At 46.0% G+C, this 14746-nt stretch overlaps 2 protein-coding genes across 4 annotated transcripts; one reads left to right on the top strand and one right to left on the bottom strand.

Annotated features, from left to right (window-relative positions):
- Positions 1-55: 55 nt before the first annotated feature.
- MTO1 (mitochondrial tRNA translation optimization 1) lies at positions 56-7635 on the bottom strand. The gene is given in 13 exon segments (XM_030036825.2): positions 56-728; positions 730-848; positions 1029-1186; positions 1710-1828; positions 2546-2717; positions 2799-3003; positions 3480-3610; positions 3870-4060; positions 4203-4315; positions 5309-5598; positions 6240-6357; positions 7018-7217; positions 7343-7635. Coding segments are annotated over 13 exon segments (2190 nt in total). The 5' UTR covers positions 7566-7635; the 3' UTR covers positions 56-577.
- Positions 7636-7921: 286 nt separating this feature from the next.
- Positions 7922-14711, top strand: CGAS (cyclic GMP-AMP synthase). 3 transcript variants are annotated; one of them, XM_041119759.1, is made up of 6 exons: positions 7922-8563; positions 9152-9374; positions 10184-10429; positions 11782-11944; positions 13063-13398; positions 13612-14711. In XM_041119759.1, exons 1-6 carry the CDS (start codon positions 8006-8008, stop codon positions 13670-13672), a joined length of 1587 nt encoding a protein of 528 aa, XP_040975693.1. In that variant the 5' UTR covers positions 7922-8005; the 3' UTR covers positions 13673-14711. The 3 variants fall into 3 exon arrangements, with proteins under 3 accessions (XP_040975693.1, XP_040975695.1, XP_029892717.1); XM_041119761.1 differs by having other exon boundaries at positions 11842-11944; XM_030036857.2 differs by lacking the exon at positions 13612-14711 and having other exon boundaries at positions 11782-13129.
- The last annotated feature ends 35 nt before the right edge of the window (positions 14712-14746 follow it).

The raw sequence follows: 14746 nt of genomic DNA on the forward strand, positions 1-14746 counted from the left end.
TTGTGACCCTGCGAACTGCCAAGGCTCTACTGAAAGCCAAGTGACAACCAAGCTCTTCAGCAAGTTTCAAGATTTATTTATTTTAAAGGAGAAAAAAAAAAACCACCCCAGGATACAGCATTTACATTCAATCGGTCTCCTACGTAAGTTTAAATACGCATGGCACACATTTTCATAGCCAAGTGTTGCCTATTGGCTGACGTCACACTAAAACATCAGACTGCGCGTAGTCACTGCACAGCTATGAACACAAGCACTGAAGTCAATGGAACACGCTTCCCAGCTCAAATCCTCCTGTGCTGCCGTGGGTTCAGCGCAGTAACATTTCTTACGCATTTCAGAAGCACAAAACACTGTCCTTTCCAAGATGCTTTAGAACAGATTTTGACCGACAGCTTCCAAATGCGTGGAATTGTAAAAGCAATTCCCATCTTTTCATTTGGATTGGCAAAATCACAGGCTGTACTTCGGTTCCCGAGCATTTACTTAAGGCTTGCGCATTCGTCATCTTTGTTCTACTCAGTGACACTGCCACAGGACACAACTAGAACTGCTTTGGATCCAGCCAGCACGGGCTTTATCCGTGAAGAGGCTTGCGAGCACAGGTGATCTTGCATGTACTCAGGCAGGAGGGGTACGCTTCTCTACAAAGGTGTTTTAACAAAGGTACTCTGGCTGAAATCTGTCTTTGGGAAGTTGCTTTCTCCGAGTACCTCTTCCCCGGTAACCTTTCCAGTCGGACGTAAAGCTTTTAGCTTCTCTGTCTTCTGATGATTGGTTTTCACAAATCTCAGCAGGTTAACGATAGCAGCTGGTGTAATTCCAGGGATGCGGCTGACTGCACCAATCTGCGTACGGGAACAGGAACAAGTTAACCAAAACCAAACCTACACACTGGAGCTAGTGAGAAATGAGATCAAAACCTGTGGGTATTCCTTTCCCCAATTCTCCTCACCCCCCCATGTCCCTTGGGAAGACACAGAAGGGATTTCATTGCTGCTCAACCTTGCCGCGGCCCAGTATCTTACCGTCTGTGGACGGTTAGAGTCCAGTTTCTCCCGCACCTCTGTGGAGAGCGATGCATCAATGGCAAAGTAATCTAGGTCCTCTGGCAGTCGGAGGGCTTCATCACGACGCACTTCTTCTATTTCCTGCTGTTGATTGACTACACACCACTCGTAAGCAGCTGTGATGGAAGATCAGGGAAACAAAACAACCAGATATAGGTACTCATGTGAAACAGGTCACTTGCAAGAATTCTTGGAAGCAGAATGAGCAATTCCACCGAGAGTCAAAAGCTCCTAAGGAAGTTTCCAACCTCACAGACTAAAGAGCCTAATTTGCATTCCTACTTTGGAAGAAGTCATACTCTTTAATTAACACCATGGTGGAGGTACGTTTCCTCCAGGAATTAAGATACACGGGTTGGCTTTCCCTCTCATCCCAGGAAAGGACGGTCTATTTGACAGAGCAGTAAGGAGGGAGGAAAAACCCAGGAGTGAACATGAATAGTTGATCTCACCCCACAAAGTGAAACGCAGGTGCTTGCATAGGGCCGTGGCCTGTGGTAAAAGGTGCATGCTCTGCTAATGGTGTTTCATTTCACTAAGCAGCAACATGAAACACACTGGGATGAATGGATTGGCTCTCCCCTTACTGAACAAAACGTACACAGATCCCACTAAGAGATCCTAACCCTTGTACTCTACCTTCTATTTTCAATCTCTCTGCCAGTTCTCTCCATTGAGCAAGTCTTCCCAGGGGCTCTGGGACAGCCCTTGCCAGAACCTCCATGTTGGCCTCCGGATGTTGAAGGATGTCAAAGGCACTGTGGAGAACAAGAGTAAGTTTTTATGGTAGGAAGGAGTCACTTGCGTAAGGCAGATTTACAGCTGTTCCCAGTTCAAACTGGTTAAGATCTCAGCATAAGCCAGAACAACTGCAGAGCCAAGCTCACCTCCCTGCTATGTCCTCTCAGTACACAGAAGAGCTGTTAAACTCTTGAAGAGGAGCTCTTTATGAAAAATGAACAGCAAGATAGGAGGGACAAGGTAAGGGGAACCCTTCCCACAGACTGAGTCAGCCAGGTCTTAGTCACCGATTTAAAAGAACAGAAAAGATAAGGTGAGATAAAGGACGGGTAAGGGAAGCAAAGGCCTTTGTGTACAAGAAAAGCTACCATCTGACACTAGCCCGAAATCAATCGCTGCTTTATCAAGCTTTCAGCAAAGCAGCAGCCCACTGCAAAAGTGTCGCCACTTGGGCGACGCTCTCAATAAGGGCAGCAAGAACTGTCTGGACCAGTGGAGTACCCCCTTGCTTTGGGAGCCTCTATCAGCACCAGGAAACGTGGCATAGTAAAAACACCAACGTCGAATTTAGTCTATAGGCAAACATCAGATGTCTGTCCCCTGAAGGTGATAAAGCTGGAATCCTGGAGTACTGATGGCTTCAGGAAGGATGGACAAATGCTGTGAAACCACTATAGCCAGATGTGCCAAAGCAAGTGTAGGTCAGGCCGGAAAGCTTCAGCTGTAACCTTTACCTGACAGGTGACCTTCGACTGGTACTGAAGGGAATTTCTGGTATTAACTGGGACCATTTGGATATGCTGAACTGAAGGGATTTTAGCGTTGCAATTCCATCCTCTAAAGCAGCTCTCATCTTAACTGCTTGTTCGTATCGGTGCTGTGACACACACCCAGCTTCTTCAAAACCTGCAGAGACAGATGGCACGTGAGACAAAGGTCTCCAACCGGGCAGGGCTGCTCATTGCAAGAGCCACCATAATAAAATACCTCTGTGGGTGAGCCTGGCATCGGCATTGTCAGGCCGGAGGGACATGCGGAACTCCACGCGGCTGGTGAACATCCGGTATGGCTCGCTGGTGCCCAGAGTGGTAAGGTCATCGATCAGGACACCAATGTAGCCTTCGGTGCGACTGACGATGAAAGGGGGCTTGCCATGAACCCGTAGGCAAGCATTGATCCCAGCAATCACACCCTGGGCAGACAGAAAGCAAAACAAAAAAACATTTATCGGTCTCTTCGTGGCTGAAGTATCAGCACATCTGCCTCCAAAGACTCATGTGGCAAACTGTACCCTCGAAAATGCGATAGTCTGTGCTAGTAATCTAGGCAGTTTCTTTCTTGCGATACTACCAGTGTCTGAAGGGCTTCTTGGCCCCTGCTGACGTGACTAGAGACAATTCCCAGATGTTTTCAATTATACCCGTTGCACAGTCTCCATGCTGAAACATTTGACAGTGCTTCCAATTACTTTTGTTACTGCAATCTCAGTAACAGCAACTGTAGATACTAGAAGTGAAAATAGCTGGGCAAGCCTGGAATTGGGGTGAGCAACAAAAGGAAGAACAGCTCACTACCACAAGATGGGCCTAGCAAGACTGCGTATCAAAGACAAATGCCAAGGCAATACTCCTTTCTGAGCGCTGAGTATACACGATCAGATTCACCCACCTGAGCTGCAGCTTCTTCATAGCCTGTAGTGCCATTTATCTGGCCTGCAAAGAAGAGGCGCTGAACAAGACGAGACTCGAGAGAAGCAGTCAGTTGACGGGGATCTAAAAAATCATATTGCACCCCATAGCCTGTGACAAACGATGAGACAGATCTTACGGGAGGCATTTTGAACATCCCTATTTATAAGCAAAGGCAATCACTGGGGCAGAACGACTTACATTATCACCTTTATTTACAATTTAAAAACAACCAAGGAAAAAGCCCTGCATCCAAGAATTAATTTTGTTTCACATTTCCTTTGTTTTGCTATGCCCTAAACAAAATCTGGTATTTTTAACTGGCAACCAGTACAACAAGTAGATTTAAAACTCTTCACCCCCCCCTCACCTGGCTGTAACATCTTGGCTTTTTCCAAGCCTGGGACAGATTTGATCACCTGCTCCTGGAGCTCAGGTGGCAGTGTCATCGACATGCCTTGGGGGTAAATAACATTGGACTCCAAGCCTTCGGGCTCCAGCCACACCTGATGTTCCCGGTTTGGGAAGCGCAGAACCTTTGATTCGAGGGAGGGACAGTACCTGCAACAGTGAATAGCCATGAGCACCACCTGACATTGAGAAAAAAAATCTCTTTCCAGAAGCAAAGCAGGAAGAGACCCACAGTTTCAGACAGATTGTCAGCTCGTGCCATTGAGACCCTTGCATGACGCCACACACTTACCGTGGGCCCCTTGTTGTCTCCCTTATATGGTTGTTCAGATGGAGGTTATCATGGATAATTTCCTGGGCTTTCAGGGTAGTGTGAGTCAGGTAACATGACAGCTGATCTTCTGGCTGAAAGAGGCCAAAGCTCACTTTAAGTTAATCCCATCACAACACTGTACTCTTACTGAACAACTCTGAGATCTCCCAAGGGCTTTTCCATGACAGTTGGCTCTCACTTCCCGGAGAGATGGGTAGTGCTGTCATAGCCACTGTAGAGACAGAACACGAGCAATCAGAGAGCTTGAGCAACATGCCCAAAAGCAGACCAAGGAACAGAACAGAACTCAGGAGTCCAGAATGCAAGCTCTATTCTGTACACCGTATTCCTAATTACAGGATGGGTATTCTGATTAAAGCAACAGATTATATCACAGCATTCAAATCAACCACAGGAATTCCAGGCTCTGAAGTAAGAGGAGCAAGTGCCGACCCTACAGCTAACAGCCAATTAAAGAGTTTGGTGAAGAAAAAAAAGAAATCTCTCAAAACCTTGCAATTAACACGGAAAATTCAAGGTTTGGAAAAAAACCCACCATGTCAAGTATTTCATTGATTTTTCTGAAAAAGAATCAATAGACTCACATTCAAAATAGTAACAACATTGCACCTCAACTACTTAAAACCTCTCCTACACATAGCAAGGACCTGAAGTGATACTACTTTCGCCCCTACCCCAATTATAAGAGGTTATTGCAATTCCTGTACGCTCTGGGGCAAATCAACTCCTGATACTTAATCCTGTGCTGCTTAACTACAGAACGCCATCCATTCTCCAGGATTTTCTTTGGAAAATTGAGTTTCTTCTGCTTTGAAGTTGCTGTTAACATGCCACCTCTGAGCTCTGTGGATAACTCCATCCTTTCTCTTTCCTAGTCACAACTTGTTAACAATCTCCAATTTCAACATTTGAATCTTATTCTAGAGCTGGGGTGAGAACACATCCAGTATGAATACAGCCCAGCTCCCTTTCCCAGCCATCAACTCCCCAGCTGATTCTGAGCATGACATTCCCGGAACCGCTCCCCACCTGGCTCTACGTGCATTTGATGTGTGCTACCCCACCTTGATCCACACAGCCTCGCTGAGGAAGCTGAACGGCACTGGAGGGTTGTCAGCTGTACGCTCCTCCAAACCGCTGAAGTCAATCGTGTCTTTGGCAAGTCGGGGTGGCGTCCCAGTCTTCAGCCTGCCCACAGCGAATCCCAGTTTCTCCAGAGTCTGAGCCAGCCCAATGGCTGGCTGGTCCCCTAGCCGCCCAGCCGGGTGCATCTCCAGTCCGATGAGGACCATACCCCTCAGAAACGTACCGGTGGTCAGGATAACACTCCCAGCATGTACTGTGCTCCCATCCCCTGAAACAGCAAGTTTTCAGAGATGCGCGTATTTTAGTATCAACAAAGCCCTGGTATTCCGGTGCTTCTGTCTAAAACTAGACTAACAGTGTTCACTGAGGGTTGATCCATCTTTTATTATTTCACAAATCAGCATTTCAATAATAAAAGCATTAATAATAATAACTGCAATAAGCAGCATGTAATTATTCCTGTATTTTTCTTATTCCTAAGCATGTTACCCCTAACACAGAAAACCCACTCCTGGCAAAAATTCCTATCCAGGCCTTCATTTCGGAAAGCTTGTTTACTAGAACAGCAAGGGGTAATATAAAGCACGAGTCTATTAGTAACAGGACACCACTCCCCCGTAACGTTGTCGGCAGCATACGCCATTTCCCAAATAAAATCCCAAAACACAGCATAGAATTCAGTATCACTAGCCCAAAGAACATTAAACTTGCGTAACCTCCCAATAACCTATCAATCCAGGTACGTTTTTCATTGTATTACACATATTAACTTAGTTTCGTTCACACTCGGCCTAAATCACCTCTACCGGCTAATTCAACTTTCTCACTGACGAATCTGAAACATTTACCCCAAAGGCCGCTTCTTAGTGTAGAGTAACTGAAGATGCTTACCGAGTTACTAGCACATACCCAGGACGACTCCTGTGACTTGGCATTTCCCAGGATGGCCTGGTTCCGGCTCTGTCAAGAGAAGATCCTCCACAGATGCCTCACGAACTGTCAACAGTGGCGTGTTAAGGATTTCTTTCTGTCATGAAAGGAGTTACTGCAAAAATCTAGGAAGTTGAGACACACGGGCGGTCCCAAACCCCGCTGATTTCCAAAACATATGTCACCCTCTTCCCTATTCCTTTCTTACCAGCCCACTTGGCAGACACTCGGTTAGTGTACTATCCTGATCTATCAGGTGTTCACAGCTAAATTTGAGCTCAAAAGAAACTACTTGGTCATGAAGCCTGACCCGTATGTAAAACACTAAAGAATTTTTTAAACTATGCTGAGCTCCGACAATTTACGCTGCGTTAAACTACTAAACAGAAAGGTGGCTAGGTTTGATAGGAAAATGTCACACCCCCCACCCCCACATCGTCCTCTGTAGTTTATCCTAGTACTTCAGATTTGACTAATTCCTTCTAGTACTCCAGTGCACAAACGCACACAAAAAAAAATTCCCTGGAAATAAACCTGTGTTTTCAAGCTGGTCGTTGCTCTCGACTTTCTCCGACTGCACCCCCACTCCCGTTTCAGAGTGGCTGCCCATTTTACCAGACTGTGTGTATATTTATATATATATATATATATCTGCCAGCAGCGGCAGGCAGCCTCCTCCCTCCTCCTCCGGAGACCTCAGGCCCGCGGGGTCTCTCCACAGAACCGCGTTTAACCTCCCCCCCCCGCCCGCTCTCACCTGCATCGTCTCCTTGTAGCGGCCCCGGTCGATCTGGGCGCGGAGCCCCCACACCGCCGGGCCCTTGCCGCGGTTCAGCACTTTGTAGTGGACCCCGGAGCGATCGCAGAGGCGGCCGCACAGCCCGTCCAGGGCGTCCACCTCCCTCATGAGGTGTCCCTTCCCGATGCCGCCGAAGGAGGGGTTGCAGGACATCTCCCCTGCGGAGGGGACACACGGACAACCCCCTCACCGCCACGGCCCCCCCCCAAACTCTCCCAGCTTAGCGGGGAGACCCGAGGCTCCGCGCGGGACCCTCGTCCCCCCCCCCCGCCCGCGGCGGTACCGATGGTGCCGATCCTGTGAGTGAGCAGCAGCGTGCGGGCCCCGCCGCGAGCGGCCGCCGCCGCCGCCTCCGTCCCCGCATGGCCCCCGCCGATCACCACCACTTCGTAGCGCGGTGATGTTGCCGTTGCCGCCGCCGCCCCGACTTCGCTGCCCGCCCGGCGGTGCCCGGGCCTCAGCGCCGGGGTTAGCGCCAGGCGGCGCCAGCCGCTGCGCAACAACATGGCGGCGGCGGCGGCAGCAACCGCGGCCCGCCCGGCCGGCCGGCAGCGGGGAGCCCAGCCGGAAGCGGGAGGGCGGAGCGGAGCGGACCCGCCGCCGCCGCCGCCGCCGCCTTTCGCCCGGAGAGGCGGAGCCGTTCGCTGCCCCGGGGCGGTAGGCGGAGGACCGGGCGTCCCCCGCCCCGGTAGCGAGCGGCTGGTGAGGCCGAGCGGCCTCGGTGCCGGCTTGCCCTCACCCCGCGGGAGGGCGGGGCCTCGCGGGAGCGGGAAAATGCGCCCAGGGGATTGGAGGGAGGCGGGGCGGCCACGCCCCCCCCGGCCGTCGGGCAGAAGGGCGCGGGTTTCGTTTCCTCAGCGGAGGAGCGGGGCCTGGAGCAGGAAGTCCGTCTGAGGCGAAAGGCGGGAACCTGCTCCGCGGAGTCGGCGGTGAGGGAGCGGAGGCCATGGACGGCAGAGGGGAGCGGGGCGGGCGGAGAGGGCGGCCCGCAGCCTCGCGGGGCCGGGGCGCGGTGAAGGCCGCAGCCCGCAGCTCCTCGCCGGGCCGGGGCCGGGGCCGGGGCGCGGGCGGCGGGCCGGGGGACGCCGCCGCCGCCGCCACCCTCCGTGGAGCGCGGAGGGACGGATCCGCCGCCCGGCGCGGCCCCCCGGCGAGGCGAGGCTCCGTCGTCAGGAACCTGCCGGCGGGGCCGGCCGCGGGGGGCGGAGAGGCCCCCGCCGCCCCTCGGAGCAGGGCAGCGGCCGCCGGAGCCCCCGCGGCGCGGAGGCGAGCGGCGGTGCCCGACGGGACGGTCGTTCCCCCCGTGGCGGCCGCCTCGTCGTCGGGCGGCCCGCGGCTGCGGGAGGTGCTGTCGCGGCTGAGCCTGGGCCGGCAGGACGTGTCCGAGGCGTCGGGGCTGGTGAACCAGGTGGTCTCGCAGCTGATCCAGGCCATCCGGAGCCAGGAGGGCAGCTTCGGCTCCATCGAGCGGCTGGGCGCCGGCAGCTACTACGAGCACGTCAAGGTGGGTGCGGGGGCACTGGCGTTTAAGGCTCGCCGCGTTAATGAGCGACAGCTAGCGATAAAACCCGGCCGGGTTACCGAAAGGTGGAATGTACGCGCGGTTAGTAAGAGAGACGCTGCCCGAGGGAAGGCCCCGTGCCGGTTTTTCCGGTGATGGGTTTTCCTAAAAAGCAGGTGAAAGAGCGGTACCTTTCTTCTGGTTCCAGCTCAGTCTGAAACAAAGCCAAACACAGGGACACTTTTTGGAGTTTTGTTTTGTCTTTTTTAAACCCAGCTTCAGGCATAGTAATGCTCCCCCCCCACCCCGCCCCAACTGTTTCCTGCATGCATTTATGCATTACTCTGAACAGCTTAAGAATCTTAAAACTCTCTTAAAAATTAGTAAGTTGGAAAGCTGGGAAATGAACTGCTCTTCTCCACTCGAATGCACAGCAATCTTGTAATACAAATCTACAGAAATAAGCTCACATGTCACACCAGACACGAGAAGTACACCAAGGTAGCTGGAGATAAACCACAAGCGGTATAAAAGCCTAAAGGGAATAAAACCTAAGTTGCACATTGACTGTTGTATTCTCGTACTTTGCAGATATCTGAACCGAATGAGTTTGACATCATGCTCGTAATGCCTGTTTCAAGACTTCAGCTGGATGAATGTGATGACACTGGAGCCTATTATTACCTAACGTTCAAAAGAACTCCAAAAGAGAAGCATTTGTTTAAGTTTTTAGATGAAGATGGAAAATTATCAGCCTTTAAAATGCTTCAAGCACTAAGAAACATTATTAAACGAGAAGTAAAAAACATTAAAAGTAAGTACAGAGAAAACAAGCTTCGCCTTGGAGTGCTAAAAGTCCAGTTACATTGGGTATATGCATTGCCCTGTTGTTAATAAAATGGGATTTTCCCCCCCAGTCAACTGTCTCTGTGGCAGTGTAGCCCTAACCATAACCCCTCCTGTCCCCAGTATCCCAAATTTGCTCTCGTGCTAAGAATCACCACAAATACATCAGAGCTAATCATATTATGTGATTAATCCATTGCTCTGCTACGCAATCCTCTTTCCATGTGAAATTAATGAATATTAAAGGGTTCTGTCACATGCTTGGTACTTCCTACACAACCTATGTATTTTGAATCTATCTATCTGCTGTGCACAGCAGATAAAGAAGCATTTGCTGAACTGGTAGCAAAAGGAAGAGCTTTCTTTTATACATTAACCTACTATTTTACATCCATCTATATAGAAAACATATCCCTTTTTAGGGTGCTCTTTTTCTCCAAAGCCTTCAGAAATGTGGCCAAATCTCTTCCATCTCAGCATTTTCAACAGTGAAGTGGTTAGCTGGAAAACATTACTGTATTTCTGATTCTGTAGACATAGGAAATCAAGCAGGCAGTTCAAGAAGAGCATTCCTTATTTAGTAGAACTCCTCAACAGGCCTTCTTAATGTTTTATTTAAAATCCGTATCCGGTAGTATAAAGAGCCAGTGAGTGAACCCAGGTATTTCTTTTGATTATAAATTCCTCTTAAGTAAAAACCTTAACATTCTTCAAGAAACAGTTTCTAATATATAAATATATATATATAAAAAAAATCAATATCTTCTTTGTTACTAGATGCAGAAGTAACTGTGAAAAGGAGGAAGGCTGGAAGCCCTGCAATAACTCTTCAGATCAAAAATCCTCCAGCAGAAATATCAGTGGACATCATCTTAACTTTGGAAGTTCAGCAGAGCTGGCCACCCAGCACACAGGATGGCCTCAAAATTGAACAGTGGCTTGGAAGAAAAGTCAGGGGAGAGTTCAGAAACAAATCACTTCATTTAGTAGCCAAGCAAAACAAAAAAGAAAAGGTTCTAAGAGGTACCTCAAATACAATAAGTTATGACATATCTTCTCTACAACTTGATCGCTGTTAGAAGTGCTATAAAAAGAGTATCCAGTTTCTGTTCAGTATTCTGCCTTCGAGGTGCAGATCTTTACCTTATCCTCGATATATCCAGATCAGAGACAATTGAAATCCTTCTTTAAAACTTCAGATTTGTGACACTGCTCGTCCTCTACAGAAATCTAAAGACAAAACTGCTCTGCCAGGCTGTACACTAACCATTCCCAAGAGCATTATATTAAATCTGCTAAGTCAGGCACATGGATGTGAACCTTTCCAAGGCTGGTGCTGTACTTAACAGCAACATCCACTCCTTTGCTTTGTAAGAAAAAAAAAAAAAAAAATTCTAAAAAGGCAGGGAACATCCCTGTAAGTGGGCCTACATACACAAGTTACATACTTCTGCAGGAAGTAAACTGGGTACTTTTCTAGCAAGATACATTATTTCTCATTGAACCCTGGTATGGCTACAAGATTTTTTTTTTTCCCCTCTCCAGACCACTGTGACACCAAGCCTACATTACTTTGCAGAAACATCCCAACTTGTCATTGCATTATGAGAACTGATGATTTCAGCAGAAAGAGTTCAGGCAATCTTTTTTTTTTTTTTTTTTTTTTTTTAATTAGCATGCCCATCTTAACAATGCCAAGTAAATAATTATTGCTCTACTGGGCTATCTCTTCCTGTGAAAATTCAAGGCAAAGAGTAAGCAAACCAAACAGGCAAGGGAAACAGTCTAACTTATGTAAAGAAGACAAAAATGATTGCTGGTGTTTTAAAAACAGGGGGTTGAGCTGTGTTAATCATTGTTTTCAGAAACATTAGCAGAAGAACAAAAATAAATGCTTTAGAACAGTCACCCTACCTGAGACAAACTCACAAGCCTATAACTTGCACAAAGAAATTTCAACTGATGGTGAAGATCTTTTTATTCAAAACCAGAATGGTTACGGAGTAAGGCTAGTAATACAGAACAGAAATTCAAAGGTAATAGATTTCTACGAGTAGCGTAATTCCCCAAATCATGTTCAACAAATGCAGCAAAGTTCAGAATTAAGCTTAAAGTAGATCCAAAGGTCCTTAAGAATATAGTTAAAGCATCCAAACAATTAACTATATCCTATACTAGTAACATTCTTTGCCCTATATTAATAGCATTCTTAACAACATGTCTTTGTGTGGAACAGCTGGGGAATTAAGGCAGAATTAACTCATTGTAGTCCCTGAATTACAGTTTTTGGTTTTGTTTTGTTTTTTTTTAAGGTGCAAAGAAATTGCTGATATTTAAAATTAAGCCAGTACTTGTAAAGTGTCTTTTTTTTCTAGTTGCAGACACTGGTACTTACTGCTGTGGAACAGTTTTAACAATCTTGTACTCAACTTTAGGAAACACCTGGCGACTCTCTTTCTCGCATATTGAGAAGGCCATGCTGAACAACCACGGCAGCTCAAAGACATGTTGTGAATCTGATGGACCAAAGTGCTGTAGGTTGGTATTTCATATGAATATTTTACTTTAAGCCTGTGTGAGCCAGGGTAGCACTGTCTAGCACTGTTTCAGTTTAGGAATTGGATCTAAGACTAATTACTCAGGGAGCAAGAGTAAGGCTTTTAGGCATCATTGTTCTACAGCAGTACAATACTGCACGTACTCGCCAAACGTCTGACTTTCATTTACTCAGCAGGAGGTGGAAACAAATTACATTGCAGGTTTACACGCCAGACTTGCCTTAGAAAGCAAAAAGATGCGACTTGTTAAACCATCTTTCCCAAACAGTCCTGTTTAGAAGAACCAGCTTAAAAGTCTGATGACTCAGCTTTCTGAGCTTTGGGAGCAAAATTACTCTTCATACCAAGGCAATTTCTAAAACGATGGTAAGACAAGAACTGCTGAATGTGATCAGGATTAATAAATGTGATTTTTTCACTCCAACAAAAACTGGTTTCCACATTTCTTCAAAGAGGAAGAACAAAATCCACATGAGGTAGAGTACCTCCTTAATGGCAAACCAACTTCTTAGTTTACCTAATTTACATCTTTTACTGAATCAAGAAAGCCACAAGAGAACTAAAGCGTAATTCTTTGTCTTTGCTTTAAGGATATTATCAGACATGCTGTACCCCTATCTAGCAATGTATTATTAAACTATATATACCTCTTCCCCTCTTGGGGTGCCACAGGAAGGGCATTTCCCTCGGTGTAAATCCAAGCCAAAAGGGCAGCTTTATTCTTAAGCAGTGCTCCAAGTTCATGTTATACTGGTAGCATCTGCAGCTGGGAGACGGTACTGTGTAAGCACACTGCTGACCAACGCTTTGAATTTCTGTGTTGCTGTGGCTACCAAAGTGGTGCATGCACAAAACCTATTGTTTAAAGTAGAAATCCTTGACTGGTGGAATCTGGCTTCATGGGCGGGACTTCTAGGATTATCGAGACTGTTGCTGCACTTACTTTCAGATTTTATTCAAAACATTATTTAAAATGTTATTCTATTACAGTAAGAACATTTTTATTGCTTTCATGAATAATGTGTATTTAAAAATCTAAAATACAGACTTTGAACTATGTTGTAGGAGGTACCTAATAAATTCTTACTTATTTAACAGGAAAGGTTGTCTTAAGCTTCTGAAGTATCTTCTAGAGCAACTTAAAATGAAATATACAAAACAGCTGGAAAAAATCTGTTCATATCACGTCAAAACTGCTTTTTTCCACTCGTGTGTCATGTGGCCAAATGACACAGACTGGCATTTGGGAGACCTGGATCACTGCTTTCAGAAATACCTGGGATATTTTCTGGATTGCCTGCAAAAATCTGAGCTGCCGCACTTTTTTATTCCCCGATACAACTTGCTCAGCCTGGAAGATAAAGCAAGCAGTGATTTCCTTTCAAGACAAATAAACTATCAGTTGAACAACAGATTCCCAATATTTCAGGAGAGGTATTAAAAACATTGTTTACATTAACTATCTAATCATGTATATTTGCATATTTAAAGCCAGAAGTTCTTGATCTTAAGTTACTCCAATACTACAAAAACCAAAACAAAATCAAGAACATTGAAAGCTGCATGCTTCAGCTGCACTGCTTAGCCATAACCGTTAAAAGAAATAGAACAGTTTAAGTAATATTTATCTTCCCTATCCAAATGTAGATGTCACCTGCAAAATATCTTCAAGGTATGCAGAAAGTACAGAAGAATTTGCAGTAGTTAAGTTTCCCACATGTAACTTCTACGATTCCAAATATAAAGGCATCAATGACTGGGTAAAGTGAAAAATGATGATTTTATTTAAAATGAAGATCCATTGCAGAATATCCAAAACACACTCCTGCTTTCAAAAGAAAACAATAAAAAGTCACTGGAGTTACTTCGACATAAACCAGAACAACTTCTCCAGATCAGCTGGAGTGGATGAAGACCTTTTGCAGAGGACAGTCACCAGCAGCAGAGAGAGAATATGGTATCAAAACAGTATGAACTTCCTGAAGTAACTTACCTTCTCTCAGTCTTCAGAATTGCTTTAGAAATTAGTCTTTTCACTGGACTTTGGACAGGAAGCAATCATTATCTAATGTGCTGCAAAAGAGTAAATGTTATTGTGCCAATCAGCATTTGTGTGACAACTCTTGTGGAAAGAAATGTATCTTCAACCTGTATCGAGGAGGCAGAGTCTCCTCCATGTGAAAGGTTATCAAAACCAAAATGCAGCATGAATCTGACATTCTCGGAATTGGAATTCAGCTCATGTTGAAGCTCTTATATTGAAGAATATGTCTTTTAGGAAAAAAAATAATAATTGTAATATTTCCTATTATTGAAATCATGCAGGTGATAAATACAGAGCATTTGGGAACTGCTGTGCTGTATTTTGCCTTTTCTTAAAGAAGCCATGGGAAGTCCATATTTTTAGCCTACTTTTTGAAGGCAAAATAACCTACTGGCTTAAATAATGCCCAGACTTCACCTCAGTTATGAGGATATAAAAAAAGAGGGAAGGCCAGAAGAACATTTAGAGAATAATTTTACTATAATAGTCTCATCTTACTAGATTCAGTTTATTAGTTATTCATTTCATCATATGACATGAGTAAACACAAGTGTCAAATGACTAAGTGTCAAATGAAGGAATAGCTCCTTCCCATATAACTTCCAACAAGTGAAAACACACCCCATTATCATTAGCAGTCTGTGTGACAGAACCTGACATCCAAATGTAAAATTTGAATAAACTTTATCTGAAAGAAATAGAAGCAGACCTTGAAATGTATCTTTTCTTCGCGACTTT

The sequence above is a fragment of the Aquila chrysaetos genome, chromosome 2 (assembly GCF_900496995.4).
Source record: "Aquila chrysaetos chrysaetos chromosome 2, bAquChr1.4, whole genome shotgun sequence".
NCBI classification, from domain to species: domain Eukaryota; kingdom Metazoa; phylum Chordata; class Aves; order Accipitriformes; family Accipitridae; genus Aquila; species Aquila chrysaetos.